Here is a 20,417-nt window from a genome sequence, read left to right as displayed (position 1 = left end):
GCGAACTGCTTTGACTGACGAACGCAGCCGTTTATATCCCCCGTGGCCTTGCTCCTTCACCTTTGACCCTTTACCTCCGACCCTTCACCTCTAACTGGCTCCCCATTGGACCGAGGAAAAGTGGGCGTGAATGCTTTTTGATCCATGAATTTGCATATAGCGACCACCCTCCAACGCCCTGGAGGCGGGGCCAAATCGCCCCACGCTCACCGATAGGACGGAACAGAAGTGGGCGTGACTCGTTTTTGATCCGTTTTCTTCGGAAAGTCTGTGATGTTTCTGAACACGCTGCTCGGTGCGCGCCCTGCACGAGTCCAGTATCGGTGCCCACAAGTGGCGCAAGAATGGTGGTGATACGATGGTGGCGAGTTGTGACGGTAAAGGTCGTGGCTGTTGTTGTGAAGCGGCGTTGTGGTTGGTGGTTGTTGTGTGATGGCTGTTGAGACGTGGTTGGTGGTGGTAGTAATGGCGGCTGGTCCAAAATAAAGATAGTAAAAGAAAAACGGCTATCCTGAAGAGTCGCAGCCCGCATGAATGACATTTATTCCCTCTAGACAACGGGTTTGGGCCTAACTACACATATACTTACAGAGATATCTCACCTAAGGGACCTGAATGGTGGTTTGTGAGTTTCGTCAACCACAACACTACCCCCTCCCCTTTTTACAGACTCGTCCCGAGTCGTCAAATTTTCGTGTGCCATCATGTGTAGTTTTCCCCTAGTACATTTTACCTACGGATCCCTGAGTGCGACATTCATGGTATTCGTGTCCCCAAAATAAATAACCTGAGGGCTGAGTAACTACCTAAACAAACTCACTCACACGGACGACTTAAATAAAATTGCCGGCGCTAAGACAGACATGCCGGGGGCGCACTCATATTTACAGTACATCTTAACCTTAACTTACAAATTTTACACAAAACCATGGCCCAGGATCAATGAACTCTGCAAAAAGAAAGCAGTTAGCAGGGAGCCAGGCTGCTCACATGCAGTCTCTGGCTCAACTAATGCAGGTGACAGGGAACGTGGCCGGCTGCTCACACGCAGTCCAAGGCCTTCCCTTTTGAACTGAACGCAGTGAACCACAACGGTGCATGGGCTGCACAAACGTAGTCTCCGTGCCAGCTCAAGTGGCACACGCAATGAACACAACGAATGGATGGATGAATGGTTTGAACTGAACGCAGTGAACCACAACGGTGCACGGGCTGCACAAATGCAGTCTCCGTGCCAGCTCAAGTGGCACACGCAATAAACACAACGAATGGATGGATGAACACAAACACGGTGCACGGGCCGCCAGTGCAGGCCCGTGTTGTAGCTGCCATCAGGGCAGTTCTCGCAGCTTACAAACTGTTGCCTTGATCCTGGCGCACATGGCAATGAACAGGGGGGGCAAAGCAAAAATTGAATGGGGGCTGGTGAGCAGGGGCAGTGGGCATGGCATGGCAAAGGCAGCAGGCAAACACAGCCTGCAGAATAAGGCCGCTGCAGGCAAACACAGCCGGCAGACGAACTGGCCGGCACGGGCCTTGAAGAAAAACAGCTGCAGACGATCCAGCCGGCACAGGCCTTGCAGCAAAACAACAGCTGCCGATGAAGTGGGCCGGCCTTTGCCTTGCAGCAACGCAGCCAGCAGATAAAGCTGGCCAGCCTTTGCCGTTCAGTGGAGGTTGGTGGAGGGAGTGCGGTGGTGCTGGCCACTCAGAAGGCGGGCTCGGACCTACCTACCTGTCTCCCTCCCACCTATCGCCTTTGCCTGTCACTGTACATACCCACTCCCTTAATTTGTCAAACCCCAATTTAGCCCGAACTTACTTTTATTTTTACTTCCCCACTATAAATCGTCCCCTAACCCCCTGTACTGTCCTTGTTCGGCTAACCTATCCTGTCACCTAGCCTACTCCCAACCCCTACGTTCCCTTCCCGGAGAGGAACAAGGGAGAGCTAGCGTCCTGTGTCGAGGCCCAACGAAGCCTCAAGATGGCCTCCCCAGAGTTCAGCGATCTATAACACAAAGTGGGTCCAGCGGCCCACAACGAGAGCGAGGGGATGGATGGTGCGGAGCGGTACACTTCCTATCTACCCTAACCATTTAACTGTTAAACTACCCCGGGGCTTTCAACAAGCACCTCTCGCTTAAACTATTGGTTCTAACAACCCAGATTCCCGTCGCCTGTGTTGGTGTCCTCACAATTTCGGGCCTCGCCCCCCCAATTTTCTCTCCGTGCCCTCACACGGTCTCATGGCTGGGACACGTGGCTACCTTTGGCAGGCACGACCCTCTGCCGATTCTCCCGCTATGGCACCCCCGGGCACTACACTGCCTCCGAGCCTACCAGCTCCCTAACACCGGGGAGTGCCCCCCATGGCACCTCCCCTGAAACGCACACGTGGCAGGCTGGCTTCCCAGGCCCCTTTCCGAGGGTCACCCGTGCCCACAACACTGCCCACGCGGCTAATAGCGCCCCGGGCCCCCGCACCAAGCAGGCGCACCCGTGCCCACTACGCTATCCCGGCCCTCCATGGGTCCTTGGCCTACCACGGCCGACTAGCCTGGTGCCCAGGGTACCCACTCAGCGATACTCACCTTTCGCAGCCACGCTCCCAGCCCGTCAACAGGGCTCCTGCACCCCTCCAAACGGGTTTCGAGCCTACTTCCCCACCAACAACAAAACGACTTCCATATTTGTTAATTTGACTAACCCCCTAACTCACTCTACACTGACCCCGGGGTCCCTTGGGCGGGAGTCACTCCTCCCCCCAATCACTCATCGCACCATGCATTCCCCATTCGCTCCACTCACACAGACCCGCTGGCCTCACTCACTCACAAACAACTCTTCAACACACACACCACTGAATTCTGCCATCCTTCTAACTACCTCCCCTAACTAACTCGTGCTCCCACGTCGTCCCTTACACTATAGCACGTTCCTTTTAACACTACGTAGCTAAACTACGTCCCCTCTACACATTCACTGTCTGTCACTGTCTCCAAATCTCTAAAAAATTATTTACCCAACCTAAATCTCGCCACAATCCCTCTAACTAATCCATTCCACGGACTCCATGAGGACTTACCCCTGCCCCATAAAGTCGGTCTAACTAAGCTTACCCTTCCCCCTAACTAGTTTCCATCCTGTGCCCAGTTCAAGGGGGTCTTCCACCCCTTGCCCAGGAATCCTGTGCACCCGAAAGTGAGGCTTGCTGTTCTTCTTTTTTTTTTTTTTCATATGCGCAGCACCAGCGCGGCAACTCACAGCTCGCGCACTTTGCACCTGCCCGTGACGTCATGCAGCTGCACGTGTACCTCGTCCCTCCTTGGACGGTACTATCCGGCAGGGATACCCTTCCTTCCGGATTCCAACCCCACGTGCAGCCATGACGTCACCGTGCGCTTAAAAAAAAACACAAGCCCCACGTCTCGAGGGGTTCCCCATGCGAACACATGTGCTTTGCCCGTTGGAGCTTAACACACACACGCCCGCGTGGAGAACCCATCCGGTCCAAATCCGTTTACCTGCCTAAACTTTGTCCGTCCGCGGGATCGGCAAATCCACCGCGTGCGTTTCCGGACCGGGACTTCATTCTCGCAAGCGAGCACGTGGGGGCCTCGTGCGTTGCACAGCACGGACCTCGTTCTCACTGCTGGGTGAACCCGGCACGGTCCCCGAAACAACTACAGCCACTGCTCGGCTTTCTTTCTTCTCATGTCGCCGTCGTCGCCATTCGACCCACGCACACCTGCGTGTTACGACGCTAACACACCTCACCATTAAACTCACACCGGGAGACGCGGCTGCATGTTCACACATGCCGACCGACATCTCCCTTACATACTGCTCTCTCACACACACGGTCTCCCTTGCACTCGGCCGTTCACTCACGCATGCTACCTCCCTTGCACACATGGCTCCACGCACTCGCGGCCTTCCACTCACTCGTGCCATTTCCCTCACACAAACCACACCACTCACACACGCGGGGGCACTCACACACGCGGTGCCTCATCCACACACCGTGCCTCACTCACACACGCGGGGGCACTCACCCGCGGTGCCTCACTCATACACCGTGCCTCACTCACACACGCGTGGGCACTCATCCGCGGTGTTTCATCCACACACACGGCCTCTTCCACTTGCGGTGCCCCTTTTACACACGGCGTGCTGGGAAGCACGTACACCGGCACCATCGCCACCACACCACTCACACACGGGGTCGCTTCCACACACGGGGACGCACTCACACCTTGCACCACACACACAGGGACAACCACACTGGGGATTCGTGTCCCCACAAGGGTCTCCGGGGCCTCTATACCCCCCAAGCTCTCCGTGCACCTGTCCACAGCACTCCTCCCCTCGACCTCGCAAAGCACGACCGAACCCACCTGGTCGTGACTCGCCTCAAGGGGGCATACTCCCTCCCCTCGTTCCTGGAGGAGGCCATCCAACTGCTCGCACCGGGTCTCTACCCAGTCCGCGAGCTCACCCTCATGGTCCTCCACTACCTCCGTGTGTGTGTGCGTCACTTACCCCGTCTTCATCGTGTAGTCTTCCCTCTATTGTTCCCATCTCCCGTGTCTCTGCCAACTCAGTCACCTCTTCACCCTTTACCTCCCTTGTCTCAACTATTATTTCTGTCTCTCCCCTTGTTATCTCCCTCGTGCACGTCTCCGTCACACCAATTAGTTTGTCCCTCTCGGTTACTGTCACTTTTTCTGTCACGCCCCCCGAATTGTCACGCCCCTCGCCCAACACGCCCCCCGAATTATTTTGTCACCCGCCTCCACCGCGGGCCCGACAGCCGTTGCACCCCCTTCCAGCTCGTTCGCTCCCACACGTGGAGTCGCCATTTTTAGCTCCCTGGTCACTGCCTTCATGCCCGCCTGCAGGCTTCGGCCCATGTTCTGCGTCTCACCCCGCAGCTTTTTAGTTTCTTCCTTCATGTTTGTTTCCATTCCGTTCATTTGCTTGTTCATTCCGTTCATTTGCTTGTTCATGCCTTTCATTTCGTTTTTCATTTCCTTTGTGTTTGTATCCATCTTTTCGTTCATTTTTTTTATTCCGGAATTCCAGTAATCCAGTTTGTCATTTATGCTCTGCGCGAGTTCCATAATCTGCCGCATTGTCACCTGCCCTGGCCACTCCCACTGACTACATTTAGTGGTGGAGTTATAATAAAAAAAAACGACCAGATGAACGGCATCGATGCCTTTCCCAACCTTCTGGTACGGGTTTCTCTTGCACGGTGAACTCGTCCTGAGCCATGGATTCTACATTACTATTACACATACCTAATCCACCCGGCACCCGCTCGCCTTGAGACGCCATCTTGCTTCTCGTAAAGCGTTAATTTAGCTCGCTCGTAATTTGGAGTGAATCGGAGGTCGCTCCTCTCACCCCTGGACCGATTCCCGTGAATTTAGCTGGAGACAGGAGAGCCCGTTTTCCCGTTCTCCGATACCAGTGCCGCGAGGAGGGCGATGAGTTTATATCCCACTCCTGACACCAGTGTTGCGGATTCGCGCCCGCCGGCGTGCGAACGGCCACGTAACTCGAATCGCGGCACGTCGCCCACCGGACGGACAATCCAGTCGTGACCCTCTCGGACTAACGCCGGGAACCAGTCACGGGTGGACCTTTCGGCCTCACCACGATCGTGCCAATCGGCCCCCCGCGTGGGATAGGGTTGCTCGCCAAATTCGACCTACCTAAGTACCCACACGGAGGGTAGACCGGGCGATCGCACCTCGCCGCAGGTCGACTTCGGACACGGGCCACTTTAAGTGACCCGTTCTGTACTATCGGGATAACCGAGCGGTGTTATCGTCGGCCTCGACGGTTCGATTAATTATCGGGCGTATTCAGCCCACTACCAACCTTTTATGTGAAGTAAGATGGAGATTCAATGAAAGAAAAGACGAAGCGAAACGGGAAAACAGTTCAACATAATTCACATTTATTTCGCGATGGCACACGGAAAGCACACATATACAATTACACCAAAAGCAAATGTAAAAGGAGAAGAAACACACAATATTACACAAAAAGCAAATATAAAAGAAGAAGACAATGCAGAGCGATCCGACTACCGAGCACACGGCAACACTTATACAATTTTACTTCACAGACGGCGCCGACAACACATATACCCAAAGCAAAAGAAAAGGACCACCCTCAAGGATGAGGCGGGCCTGGGGCTGAGACCACGTCGGGCCTACCCGTCTGATGATGAGACGCAAAGTGGCGGTGGCGCCCCAACTCCGCGGGCCTCGCGGACAGTGTCTGGTAGGGGGTGGGAAAGGGGGCCCCTTGTCGCACTATCTCAGCGCGGGGGGAAACAGGAGGGGGTTGTTGATGCTCGGGGGATGGAGGATATCTCCCTGTCTCGGGTCCCGCGACGAGCGTCTCCACCACGACATCGGTCGCGCCGCCGGCCTCTCCCTCCGCAATTCCCCGAATCCGACGCGAGCACCCCCTCAACCGCCTTCGCCGCCGCCGCCTCTCCACAGCTTCGTCCGATCGCCCTCTCCGTCTCCTCTCTTGACTCGTCCCAACTCTTCACTGGCTCCACGAACTCCCAACTGCGAACTCCCAACTGCGAACTCCCAACTGCGAACTCCCAACTGCGAACTGCTTTGACTGACGAACGCAGCCCCTTATATGCCCCGTGGCCTCGCTCCTTCACCTTCGACCCTTTACCTCCGACCCTTCACCTCTAACTGGCTCCCCATTGGACCGAGGAAAAGTGGGCGTGAATGCTTTTTGATCCATTAATTTGCATATAGCGACCACCCTCCAACGCCCTGGAGGCGGGGCCAAATCGCCCCACGCTCACCGATAGGACGGAACAGAAGTGGGCGTGAGTCATTTTTGATCCGTTTTCTTCGGAAAGTCTGTGATGTTTCTGAACACGTTGCTCGGTGCGCGCCCTGCACGAGTCCAGTATCGGTGCCCACAAGTGGCGCAAGAATGGTGGTGATACGATGGTGGCGAGTTGTGACGGTAAAGGTCGTGGCTGTTGTTGTGAAGCGGCGTTGTGGTTGGTGGTTGTTGTGTGATGGCTGTTGAGACGTGGTTGGTGGTGGTAGTAATGGCGGCTGGTCCAAAATAAAGATAGTAAAAGAAAAACGGCTATCCTGAAGAGTCGCAGCCCGACTGAATGACATTTATTCCCTCGAAACAACGGGTTTGGGCCTAACTACACATATACTTACAGAGATATCTCACCTAAGGGACCTGAATGGTGGTTTGTGAATTTCGTCAACCACAACAATAGTTTTTCCAACGAGACCTAGATGAGCTTTTTGACATTGCAGTGCAAAATGCCATCTCCATAATGGACATAATTGTGCCAACTTGAGAAACCCATAAATATCATGGAATTTTGTTCATTTTGGACCTATAAGTTCTTATGGGGTATTGGAACAAAGGCAAAATCAGAGAGCAGCAAAAGTCAAACTTTCATTTTTTTGGAACACCCCAGTGAACAGGCATTGTTAAAGTTTGACCTCAGAAGTGGAAATAGATGCTCGTGAATGTGCTGCTTATATTTCTGTGTTAAGTTTGTCCCCTCCCCTCCGCACTGCCCCGATCGATAAATATGGTGCCATTCCGGAAGAATAAGACGTACCGCCAACTTCAACCATGACCGGAAGAGGTTTGTTTGTATTTAAAAGTCTGGGAATTGATTTTTATTTATTTTGCGTCTGCACACTTGAATATAACTGTCATTAATGAAAAAGGCTTTGGCGCTATAGAGAATTTTAAAAATTTTAATCCCCCAAAAATCAACCTTCTTTTTCCAAATATTTCAAAGTTTTTGTCTAAAACACTCCCTGACACTGACTGACGAACCCCTCAAAGGTTGACGAAGATCCATTCAGCCTTCTCCAAAATGCATCCAAAATAATGTGTTGCCCACATTAATATGTTTTGAAAATGTGCAAATATCATATACCCACATTCTGGTGTACAGACCCCTGATTTATGTGAGGTCACACGTTTATATTGTGCATCGCAAATTGATTATTTGAAAATGTGGCAGGGACAAGAAAAAAACAAAACAAAAAATAAAACACCTGTTTTTAGAGCCATTTTTCCCTGCTGAGAAAGGGGTTAGCTTTTTGCGGGCTCCATGCAACCATGGTTCCCTTCTTGAGGCAATGTTTTATGGCCGGATTCCCTTCCTGACGCCAACTGTGGTCGCCTTTTACGACACACAGGGAAATGGTGCACTTATTTAAACCGGGGCGTACACCGTGACCAGTACACTGGTACTCATTTCGCCGATCTTGGAAGGATGACAGGCTGAGTCAACCCCCTGGTGTTAATTCAGTGGCCAACGGGGCTTGAACTCAGGACGCCTAGGATCCCAAGCCAGCCACCCTAACCACTAAGCCAACACCAGGCGCAGTAACAAGAGAAGAGGATAAACATTCTGCATCGACAAATCAACGAAGCAGATGCAAAGATAGTGAAGCAGGCCAAGCTCATGCAGAGTCAGGCTGTTGAACTGGAACAGTGTCATCCACAAAGTGAGCTTCTCTGCAAGCTTCAGGTGGGTTTACATTTGACTGTTCTTCTAACAGCTTCTCACAGTACAATGAATGGCCTGAGATAATTCACCGCTGAAAGCCATGGAGACAAACTCATGAGACTCCAGTCCTTCCATGTTGTTTTTACTTCGGTGTCGAGTGGGAGTGAACTATTCAAAAAATAATTGTCACCTGATCAACATCAGGTTATTTACCCTTTAGTATGAGTTTAATTGTTACTTAAAACTAAAATTTACACTTTAATATTGGAATAATAGTTTCTGTTGTTGCTGGGACTTGGAGGTAAATGGGCAAAATAAATGTGTTTCACCAATTTGAGGGTGGAGTGACCCTAACAGTGTACACTGTTTTCAGGTGCAACTAAGTGAAGTCAATTCACAGTTGAAGATTGAAAGGGGATCGCGAACAATCGCAGAGGGAAAGAACGAATCACTGTGTCAACAACACACTCCTGCACAGAGTGAGTTGGAAGCAGAGAAGTCTTGTGATGATCAGCTTTCACAGTCTGTGGAAAGGTACGGAGGCATAGCAAAGCCCAATTTAACTCTTTTCAGTTTTCCTTCCATTGATATATTTGTTGTTCGTAGTGTAACCGATGTATATTTTGCTTGTTCAGTCACCGTCGTGTATATTGTGATGTACATTGTTCCCTCACATGTCGTGTGCTGGATCTGGCAGTTTGCAGCATCAGGTGGAATGTTCGAAGAATCGTTACGATGAGAGTGTCACGGTAACTCAACAAAGAGTTGATTATTTGAAAACACAGCTTCTTTCTGCAAACAAAGTGTTGTCTGCAAGCAAGACTTCACTTAATCCGGTAATGGCAATGATTCATATCGTGAAACATGTCCTCAACGCTTCGATCTATAATTTCGTTGAACTTAAAACTGGGTTTGTTTTAGTAAAAGTACAATTGAAAATAGAAATTCAGGAGGATTGTCATCAAACTGCTAAAAACCCACCTGCCATAAATTTGTGCATCCACATTCATCCAATATTTGACATATTCATAGCAGGCATTTTTAACAAAACTCTGTTGTATTATTGGGGGGTAATATCAACGATGCTTCATTCCTGAAACATATTACCCAGTCATTATACTCTTGCATTTGGGATGGATAGAAATGCAGGACACCCCAGGGTGATGACTCACACAAGCAAAATTCCCCCATGCTGGAGCGGAAGTGTATAATAGAGGTACAGTTTACCATTATTTCAGTATCAATGATGAATTGTGCTATCCAGTGTTACCCGGTCCTTTTTGTGGGAGGTGAAAACACTTCCCAATACCCACAAAGGAATGGGGTCCGGGAGCATTTAGTATTCCGTTTCACATGACAACAAAGGCTTCGGCACGATCTCAAGTCCTGTCACTGTCGCTTGTCCAACTAATAATCCCGTGAGATTTTTGGAAACCCTGTGGTATTATTGTGACAGTCAAGTGACCAAGAGACCCAAAACCAAGAGATCACAGCATTTACTTTGCACATGGGGCAATGTACTGCACTGTACAGGGTGGCTTCAAAGTCCTATGAACTCACCCCTTCCCCCTCCCCCCCACCCCCAACCGAACCCCCAAATCATCATCCACCCTGGTACATTTCTCTCGTCCAATGGCAAAACCTCGTAAGTCATCTCTTGTTCATTTAGAGAAAACAAAGGAAAACTGTTTTATCAAAGGCCTAATCCGACTGACTTGCTCGGTTTTACCATTGACATTCAAGCATCTAGGATCCACTTTTACAGATTTTGTTATACAGGGTGCCCCACAGAAAACCTGGAAATTTGGCAACTCCGGCAATTAAAAAAACTCTGGCAAAATTTCATGGCATTTCTTCAGTCCCCAAGTTGGATGTTCTTTCTTAAAGAGAACAATCACCTCACGTTGAAAATTTGATAACTGCTGCATTCTGAAATAAATATAAAAACGGTTGGAAGATTAATATGTTAGTTTATTGATATGGTAAAATACGGCAAAATAAATTTCAAAATCTCAAATTTCTTTGGTTTTCTGTGGGGCACCCTGAACATGTGACAGAACCTAGTAACTCCAAAAATGACAAAATCTCAACTTTGACGAAAAGTGACTTGCAAGGTTTTGCCATTGGAAGGTAGATTTTGTATGTGTATGTTAATGTTTACAACTTGATTTTATGACAAAATTCTTGTGAATTCAGAGTGTACATTTGTACTTCTTTTGTGTTCATTATATTCATTCATTAGGTTCTGCAGATGGGTAATTTGACTTTGTGAACACTTTGTAGATTCTAATTATTGGTGAACAGGCATTGTAAACGTTTTTACCTCAGAAGTGGAATTAGATGCTCGTGAATGTGCTGCTTATGCTTCTGTGTTAAGTTTGTCCCCTCCCCTCCCCCCTGCCCCGATCTATAAATATGGTGCCGTCCAGGAAGAATAAGATGTACCGCCAATTTCAACCATGACCGGAAGAGGTTTGTTTGTATTCAAAAGTGTGGGAATTGATTTTTATTTATTTTTGCGTCTGTGTACTTGAATATAACTGTCATTAATGAAAAAGGCTTTGGCACTATAGAGTTTAAAAAAAAATTAATCCCCCCAAAATCGACCTTCTTTTTCCAAATATTTCAAAGTTTTTGTCAAACCACTCCCTGACACTGACTGACGAACCCCTCAAAGGTTGACTAAGATCCGTTCAGCCATCTCCAAAATGCATCCAAAATAATGTGTTGCCCACATAAATATGTTTTGAAAATGTGCAAATATCATATTCCCACAATCAGGTGCACAGAACCCTGATTTATGTACGGTCACACGTTCATATTGTGCATCACAAATTGATGATTTGAGAATGTGGCAGGGTCAAGAAAAAAACAAAACAAAAAATAAAACACCTGTTTTTACAGCCATTTTTCCCTGCTGAGCAGGGGTTAGCTTTTTGCCAGCTCCATGCAACCATGGTTCCCTTCTTGAGGCAATGTTTTATGGTCGGATGCCCTTCCTGACGCCAACCGTGGTCGCCTTTTACGACACACAGGGATATGGTGCACTTATTCTAACCGGGGCATACACCGGAACCAGTACACTGGTACTCATTTCACCGACCTTGGAAGGATGACAGGCTGAGTCAACCCCCTGGTGTTAATTCAGTGGCCAACGGGGCTCGAACTCAGGACCCCTAGGATCCCAAGCCAGCCACCCTAACAACTAAGCCAACACCAGGCGCAGTAACAAGAGAAGAGAATAAATATTCTGCATCGACAAATCAACGAAGCAGATGCAAAGATAGTGAAGCAGGCCAAGCTCATGCAGAGTCAGGCTGTTGAACTGGAACAGTGTCATCCACAAAGTGAGTTTCTCCGCAAACTTCAGGTGGGTTTATATCTGACAGTCTTCTTCTAACAGCTTCTCACAGTACAATGAATGGACTTAGATAATTCACCGCTGAAAGCTCTGGAGACAAACTTATGAGACTCCAGTCCTTCCATGTTGTTTTTACTTCGGTGTCGACTGGGAGTGGGCTATTCAAAAAATAATTGTCACCTGATTAACATCAGGTTATTTACCCTTTAGTATGAATTTAATTATAACTTAAAACTAAAATTTACACTTTAACATTGGAATAATAGTGTTGCGAATTCGCGCCCGCCGGCGTGTGAACGGCCACGTAACTCGAATCGCGGCACGTCGCTCACCGGACGGAGAATTCTGTCGTGACCCTCTCGGAACAACGCCGGGAGCTAGTCACGGGTGGGCCTTTCGACCTCACCACAATCGTGCCAATTGGCCACCCGCGTTGGGTCGGGTTGTTCGCCAAACTCGACCTACCTAAGTACCCACGCGGATGGTTAACCGGGCGATCGTACCTCGCCACAGGTCGACTCCGGACACGAGCCACTTGGGCGGCCCGTTCCCTAAAATCGGGATAACTGAGCGGTGTTATCGTCGACCTTGACGGTTCAGATTAATTACCGGGATGTTGAACCCACTACGAACCCCTTACATGATGCAAGATGGAGAATCAAATCGAGAAAAGACGAAGCGAAACGGGCACAGTTCAACAAGCAAGCATTTTATTTCGCGACACACGGAAAGCACGTATGTACAGCCATACAGAATGCACAAAAAGCAAAGGCAAGAAGAACAATTGACACTGACCTAACGCGTACACATGGCAACACTAACACAGTTTTACTTCACAGACGGCGCCAACACACATTTACACAAAAGCAAAAGAAGGAAGCCACCCTCACAGACAAGGAGGCAGACAGGCCCGTAGGCCAAATGTACGCGGGACCTGGAGGAGCGGCCAGGTCCGCGAGACCGGGGAGGTCTTACCCGCGTCCTCGTGACGTGTTGGCGGGCAAGCTGCAAAATGTCCGCGCCGCTGTGCCCTGACTCCGTACCTCTGGCATGCTCGTTGGCACCACATTTGGGGTGGGGGAGGAACGGGGCCCCCCTTTGCACTATCTCAGCATGGGGGAAGGGGAAATTGTTGATGCCCTGGGGGAGGGGAGTGGCTGGCTGGCTTGGGTCCCGCGAGACGAGCGATCCCCCACACCGCAACCTCGTCGCCGACCGCCGTCCTCCTTGCCTCGGACCCGAGCTCCCTTGCCCCGACCCGCCGCCTGCAGCTCCACCGCGTGCACTCCACTTCTTCCAGCTCAACTCTCAACGCTCCACGCTCAACGCTCCACGCTCCACCAAAACGCAACTCTCCGCGAGTCGCCTTGCGCTCGATTTTTATAGGCCTCCGGAGGAGCCGATATGCAAATATGCGGATCAAAATGCCATTGGAGGCGGGGCCACGCCACCCTCTGTTCAGCCATTGGTCGGGCAAAAAGGGGACGTGAACCTCCCTTGATCCGCATATTTGCATAAACGGACTTCACAGACATGCACTTGGAGGTGGGGCCAAGCCCCCTCGCATTCACCCATTGGATGGAGGAGAAGTGGGCGTGAAGCATTCCTGATCCACGGATCGACGCGTTCGGCCTCCACTGCCGAACGGCTCCAGGAACACGACGTTTGGTGTTGACTTGTGGTGTTTGGGAATGGCCGTAGAAGCAATAATGTGGGATGAAGTTGTGAAGGTAAAGGCGACGGTGGTGGTGTTTGCGAATGGTTGTAGAAGCGATGATGTGGTAGCATAGGTGGTAGAGGTGGCGTCGTTGTAGTGTGGTTGGTGCTGTGGTGGGGATGGCGTGGTTGTTGAGATGCTGTTTGTTTGAAATAAAAGATAGAACAGAAAAATGGCTAACTCAAAGCGTCGCAGCCCGGATGGATCACATAAATTCCCTCTATACAACGGGTTTGGGTTAACTACACATGTACTTACAGAGATATCTCACCTGAGGGCCCTTTATGGTGTAATGCGAATTTCCACAACCGTAACAATAGTTTCTGTTGTTGCTGGGACTTGGAGGTAAATGGGCAAAATAAATGTGTTTCACCAATTTGAGGGTGGAGTGACCCTAACAGTGTACACTGTTTTCAGGTGCAACTCAGTGTAGTCAATTCACAGTTGAAAATGGAAAGGGTGTCGCGAACAATCGCAGAGGGAAAAACGAATCTCTGTGTCAACAACACACTCGTGCACAGAGTGAGTTGGAAGCAGAGAAGTCTCGTGGTGATCAGCTTTCACAGTCTGTGGAAAGGTACGGAGGCATAGCAAAGCCCAATTTAACTCTTTTTAGTTTTCCTTCCATTGATATATTTGTTGTTCGTGGTGTAAACGATGTATATTTTGCTTGTCCAGAAACCGTCGTGTATCTTGTGATCTACATTGTTCCCTCACATGTCGTGTGCTGGATCTTGCAGTTTACAGCATCAGGTGGAAAGTTCGAAGAAGCGTTACGAAGAGAGTGTCACAGCAACTCAATAAAGAGTTGATTATTTGAAAGCACAGCTTCTATCTGCAAACGAATTGTTGATTGCAAGCAAGTCTTCACTTAATCCGGTAATGGCAATGATTCATATCATGAAACATATCCTCAACGCTTCGATCTATAATTTAGTTGAACTTAAAATTGGGTTTGTTTTTGTAAAAGTATAATTGAAAATAAAAATTCAGGACGATTGTCATGAAACTGCTAAAAACCCACCTGCCCTAAATTTGTGCATCCACATTCATCCAATATTTGACATATTCATCGCAGGCATTTTTAACAAAACTCTGTTGTATTATTGGGGGGTAATATCAACGATGCTTCACTTCCTGAAACATATTACCCACTTATTATACTCTTGCATCGTGGATGGATGGAAAAGCAGGACAGCCCAGGGTGACTCATGCAAGCAAAATTCCCCCTTTCTGGAGAAGGAGTGTATAATTGAGGTACAGTTTACCATTATTTCAATATCAATGATGAGTTGGGCTACCCAGTGTTACCCGGTCGTTTTTTTGTGGGAGGCGAAAACACTTCCCAATACCCACAAAGGAATGGGGTCGGGGAGCATTTAGTATTCCGTTTCACATGACAACAAAGGCTTAGGCATGATATAGAGACCTGTCACTGTCGCCTGTCCAACTAACAATCCCGTGAGATTTTTGGAAACCCTGTGTTAGTATTGGAACTGTCAAGTGACCAAGAGACCCACAATCAAGAGATCGCAACATTTACTTTGCACATGGGGCAATGTACGATACGATACAGGGTGGCCACAAAGTCCGATGAACTCATCCCTTCCCCCTTCCCCCCCCCCCCAACCCCCAAATCATCATCCACCCTGGTACATTTCGTATGTGTATCTTAATGTTTCCAACTTGATTTTATGACAATAAAATTCTTGTGGATTCAGAGTTTACATTTGTACTTCTTGTGTGTTCATTATATTCATTCATTAGGTTCTGTAGAGGGGTAATGGGACTTTGTGAACACCTTCTAGAATCTCGATGATTGGTGAACAGGCATTGTAAAAGTTTTTACCTCAGAAGTGAAATTCGATGCTCGTGAATGTGCTGTTTATGTTTCTGTGTTAAGTTTGTCCCCTCCCCTCCTCCCTGTCCCGATCTCTAAATATGGTGCTGTTCAGGAAGAATAAGATGTACCGCCAACTTCAGTCACGACCGGAAGAGGTTTGTTTGCATTTAAACGTCTGGGAATTGATTTTTATTTATTTTTACGTCTGTGTACTTGAATATAACTGTCATGAATGAAAAAGGCTTTGGCACTATAGAGATAAAAAACAAACAAAATTTTAATCCCCCAAAAATCGACCTTCTTTTTCCAAATATTTCAAAGTTTTTGTCAAACCACTCCCTGACACTGACTGACGAACCCCTCAAAGGTTGACGAAGATCCGTTCTGCCTTCTCCAAAATGCATCCAAAATAATGTGTTGCCCACATAACTATGTTTTGAAAATGTGCAAATATTATATACCCACATTCTGGTGCACAGACCCCTGATTTATATATGGTCACACTTTCATATTGTGCTTCGCAAATTGATGATTTGAGAATGTGGCAGGGACAAGAAAAATATAAAATAAAAACACCTGATTTACAGCCATTTTTTCCCTGCTGAGCAGCGGTTAGCTTTTTGCGGGCTCCATGCAACCATGGTTCCCTTCTTGAGGCAATGTTTTATGGCCGGTTGCCCTTCCTGATGCCAACCGTGGTCGCCTTTTAAGACACACAGGGATATGGTGCACCTATTCTAACTGGGGCGTACACCGGGACCAGTACACTGGTACTCCTTTCACCGACCTTAGAAGGATGACAGGCTGAGTCAACCCCCTGGTGTTAATTCAGTGGCCAACGGGGCTCAAACTCAGGACCCCTCGGATCCAAAGCCAGCCACCCCAACAACTAAGCCAACACCAGGCGCAGTAACAAGAGAAGAGGATAAACATTCTGCATAGACAAATCAACGAAGCAGATACAAAGATCGTGAAGCAGGCCAAGCTCATTCAGAGTCAGGCTGTTGAACTGGAACAGTGTCGTCCACAAAGTGAGCTTCTTTGCAAACTTCAGGTGGGTTTATATCTGACTGTCTTCTTCTAAGCCTCTCACAGTACAATGAATGGCCTTAGATAATTCACCGCTGAAAGCCATGGAGACAAACTCATGAGACTCCAGTCCTTCCATGTTGTTTTTACTTTGGTGTCGACTGGGAGTGGACTATTCAAAAAATAATTGTCACCTGATCAACATCAGGTTATTTACCCTTTCGTGTGAATTTACTTGTAACTTAAAACTAAAATTCACACTTTAATATTGGAATAATAGTTTCTGTTGTTGCTGGGACTTGGAGGTAAATGGGCAAAATAAATGTGTTTCACCAATTTGAGGGTGGAGTGACCCTAACAGTGTACACTGCTTTCAGGTGCAACTAAGTGAAGTCAATTCACAGTTGAAGATTGAAAGGGGATCGCAAACGATCGCAGAGGGAAAGAACGAATCACTGTGTCAACAACACACTCGTGCACAGAGTGAGTTGGAAGCAGAGAAGTCTCGTGATGATCAGCTGTCACAGTCTGTGGAAAGGTACGGAGGCATAGCAAAGCCCAATTTAACTCTTTTCAGTTTTCCTTTCATTGATATATATGTTGTTAGTAGTGTAAACGATGTATATTTTGCTTGTTCAGTAACCGTCGTTTATATTGTGATGTACATTGTTCCCTCACATGTCGTGTGCTGGATCTTGCAGTTTGCAGCATCAGGTGGAAAGTTCGAAGAAGTGTTAGAAGAGAGTGTCACAGCTACTCAACAAAGTTGATTATTTGAAAGCACAGCTTCTTTCTGCAAACGAATTGTTGTCTGCAAGCAAGTCTTCACTTAATCCGGTAATGGCAATCATTCATGTCGTGAAACATATCCTCAACGCTTCGATCTAAAATTTGGTTGAACTTCAAACTGGGTTTGTTTTTGCAAAAGTAGAATTGAAAATAAAAATTCAGAGTGATTGTCATCAAACTGCTAAAAACCCACCTGCCCTAAATTTGTGCAACCACATTCATCCAATATTTGACTTATTCATAGCAGGCATTTTAAACAAAATTCTGTTGTATTATTGGGGGGAAATATCAACGATGCTTCACTTCCTGAAACATATTACCCACTCATTATACTCTTGCATCGGGGATGGATGGAAAAGCAGGTCACCCCAGGGTGACTCACACAGGCAAAATTCCCTCTTTCTGGAGCGGAAGTGTATAATAGAGGTACAGTTTACCATTATTTCAATATCAATGATGAGTTGGGTTACCCAGTGTTACCCGGTCGTTTTTTTTGTTGGGGGCGAAAACACTTCCCAATACCCACAAAGGAATGGGGTTTGGGAACATTTCGTATTCCGTTTCACATGACAACAAAGGCTTAGGCACGATATAGAGACCTGTCACTGTCGCCTGTCCAACTCACAATCCCAGGAGATAAGCTGGAACAGAGAAGGTCGATGCCAACAAAACTTTCTCAATCTTCTTCAGTGTGTAAGATGTAGATTAGAATGCAGTGGTAGAAGGGGTAATGTGGGGTCAGAGCGTGAATTGGGTATAGATTTAGAAGCAAACACCGAGTTGAGACATTCTGCCTTGCCTTGAGCAGAGTCTAATATGAAGTAATTTGAGATGAGCAAGAAGACGGTGTTGTGGGGGGGGGTGGTAAGGGGAGTATGCACCAGAGACAAACTTGATGAGGAACCACCAGGACTTTAAGGAAAGAGAGTTCAACGTTGGAGATCAATGTGATGATGCTTTGCCTTGTTTAAGGATATACTCACATTTCCTGAAAGCCTTATGGAATGACCTAACGGAGCCCGAAGATTGGCTTTCCATGTTGACAAAGAAAACTGCTTCACCACAACTTCCTCGCCACAGCATTCACTCTTCTTGGGCAGAGATGATGGATAGAATCGCCACAAGTGGGATTGAATAATGTCGTGCCTGAGAGAAAGAGTAAACCAAACGGTACATGAAAGGTAAAGTCATTTTTTGAATACATAAAATTATTTTTCTGTTGTATCATATGTTGCCTTTTGAGCTGTCTAGTTTGGCAGTGGTTCATCAATGAGTGCACCTTTCTTCGGATGGAACATTAAGTTGGGTTACCCATCTGCTTGTTAGTTCATGCAAACGCAGGTTGACATATTGCTGGTTTATGTAAAATATCCAATGTTGTCTATTCACAACAAGTAACAGTCGGTAAGTTATCACCAGCATTCTTGCCAACCATTTCCAAATTCCTGCGTGAACTAACTCAAGTCAAATTTCAGGCCTCGCCACATCGTCGGTGAAGGACTTTGTCCAACACTGACAGAGCTTTTATATCCATCACAAAGAGGAAAAAGGATGATACAGGAAGAAGAAAGGCAGGACAGGAAGATAAAGAAGGAAGATACAAGAAGAAGAAAGGACAGGAAGATAAAGAAGGACGATACAAGAAGAAGAAAAGCAGGACAGGATGATAAAGAAGGAAGATACAAGAAGAAGAAAGGCAGGACAGGAAGATAAAGAAGGAAGATACAAGAAGAACGGCAGGACAGGAAGATAAAGAAGGACGATACAAGAAGAAGAAAAGCAGGACAGGAAGATAAAGAAGGAAGATACAAGAAGAAGACAGCCAGAAAGAGGAAAACAGAAGAGGGAAGATAGAAGAAGAGCAATGAAAAAAGGTAACAAAATCGAAAGGACGAAGGAAAGGCAGATGGAAGAAGGATGATACAGGAAGAAAAAAGGCAGGAGGACAGGAAGATAATGAAGGACGATACAAGAAGAAGAAAGGCAGAAGGACAAGAAGATAAAGAAGGAAGATACAAGAAGAAGAATGGCAGAAGGACAGGAAGATAAAGAAGGAAGATACAAGAAGAAGAAGGACAGGAAGATACAAGAAGAAGCCTGCCAGAAAGAGGAAAACAGAAGAGGGAAGATAGAAGAAGAGCAATGAAAAAAAAGGTGACCAATTAGAAAGGATGAAGGAGAGGCAGATGGAAGAAGGATGATACAGGAAGAAGAAAGGCAGAAGGACAGGAAGATAAAGAAGGAACATCCAAGAAGAAGAATGGCAGAAGGACAGGAAGATAAAGAAGGAAGATACAAGAAGAAGAAAGGCAGAAGGACAGGAAGATACAAGAATACGAAAGGCAGGACAGGAAGATACAAAAAGAAGAATGCCAGAAAGAGGAACACAGAAGGAGGAAAACAGAAGAGGGAAGATAGAAGAATAGCAATGAAGAAAAAGTTGACAAAATAAGAAGAATGATACAAGAAGAAGAAAGGCATCAGGACAGGAAGATACAAGAAGAGGAAATCCAGAAAGAGGAACATAGGAGGAAAACAGAAAAGGGAAGATAGAAGAAGAGCAATGAAAAAAGTTAATAAAATAAGAAGGTTGAAGGAGAAGCAGATGGAAGAACGATGACACAAGAAGAAGAAAGGCAGGACAGGAAGATAAAGAAGGAAGATAGAAAGAGAAAAACAAGAAAAAACACAACAAGGAATAACAAAAATCCAGAGCAGCAAAAACTCCCCAACATCAAAAAGCAAGCTGAGAAGCAAACACAGCAGCAATTATTTTTTCAGTCCGGTTGAGTCGGACATAGCTCAAGCCGATGAAACCTTTGTCGCTCCTGTGTGAAGCGGGGCCATCGCCGTTAAATAAAAAACACACAGGAAATGGCGCTCTGTGTTGAGGCGCGGCGGTGATGGTCATGTTTAACCCTCGACCAGTCAAAGATCCCCGGGGGGTTAAATATCAAAGCAATGTCAGCTTTGGTCTTATTTCCTCTTTTCTTATTGAAAGAAAGGTTCATGAACTATGAACCAGAATAGCACTAAGTTCCTTGACTTTGCAATAAGTCATGAACTGAGGGTGACTGGTTCATGGTTTCAGTGCCCACAAGCTCATCGCTGGACTTGGTATTCCAAC

The 20,417-nt window shown here is 47.4% G+C and overlaps 1 protein-coding gene across 1 annotated transcript in view; it reads left to right on the top strand.

Annotated features, from left to right (window-relative positions):
* LOC147012687 (uncharacterized) overlaps positions 1–14,220 on the top strand; it is a 45,216-nt gene extending 30,996 nt beyond the window's left edge. The window contains exons 15-17 of the mRNA XM_085855747.1: positions 8,925–9,085; positions 9,249–9,387; positions 14,047–14,220. Of these exons, the coding sequence (XP_085711873.1) occupies positions 8,925–9,085; positions 9,249–9,387; positions 14,047–14,220 (474 nt within the window). The remainder of the gene's footprint in view (positions 1–8,924; positions 9,086–9,248; positions 9,388–14,046) is intronic.
* The last annotated feature ends 6,197 nt before the right edge of the window (positions 14,221–20,417 follow it).

The sequence above is a fragment of the Eptatretus burgeri genome, chromosome 14, assembly GCF_056783735.1.
Source record: "Eptatretus burgeri isolate ZD-2024b chromosome 14, Ebu_testis_v1, whole genome shotgun sequence".
Lineage (NCBI taxonomy): Eukaryota > Metazoa > Chordata > Myxini > Myxiniformes > Myxinidae > Eptatretus > Eptatretus burgeri.
This window is presented reverse-complemented; position numbering and strand designations above follow the sequence as displayed.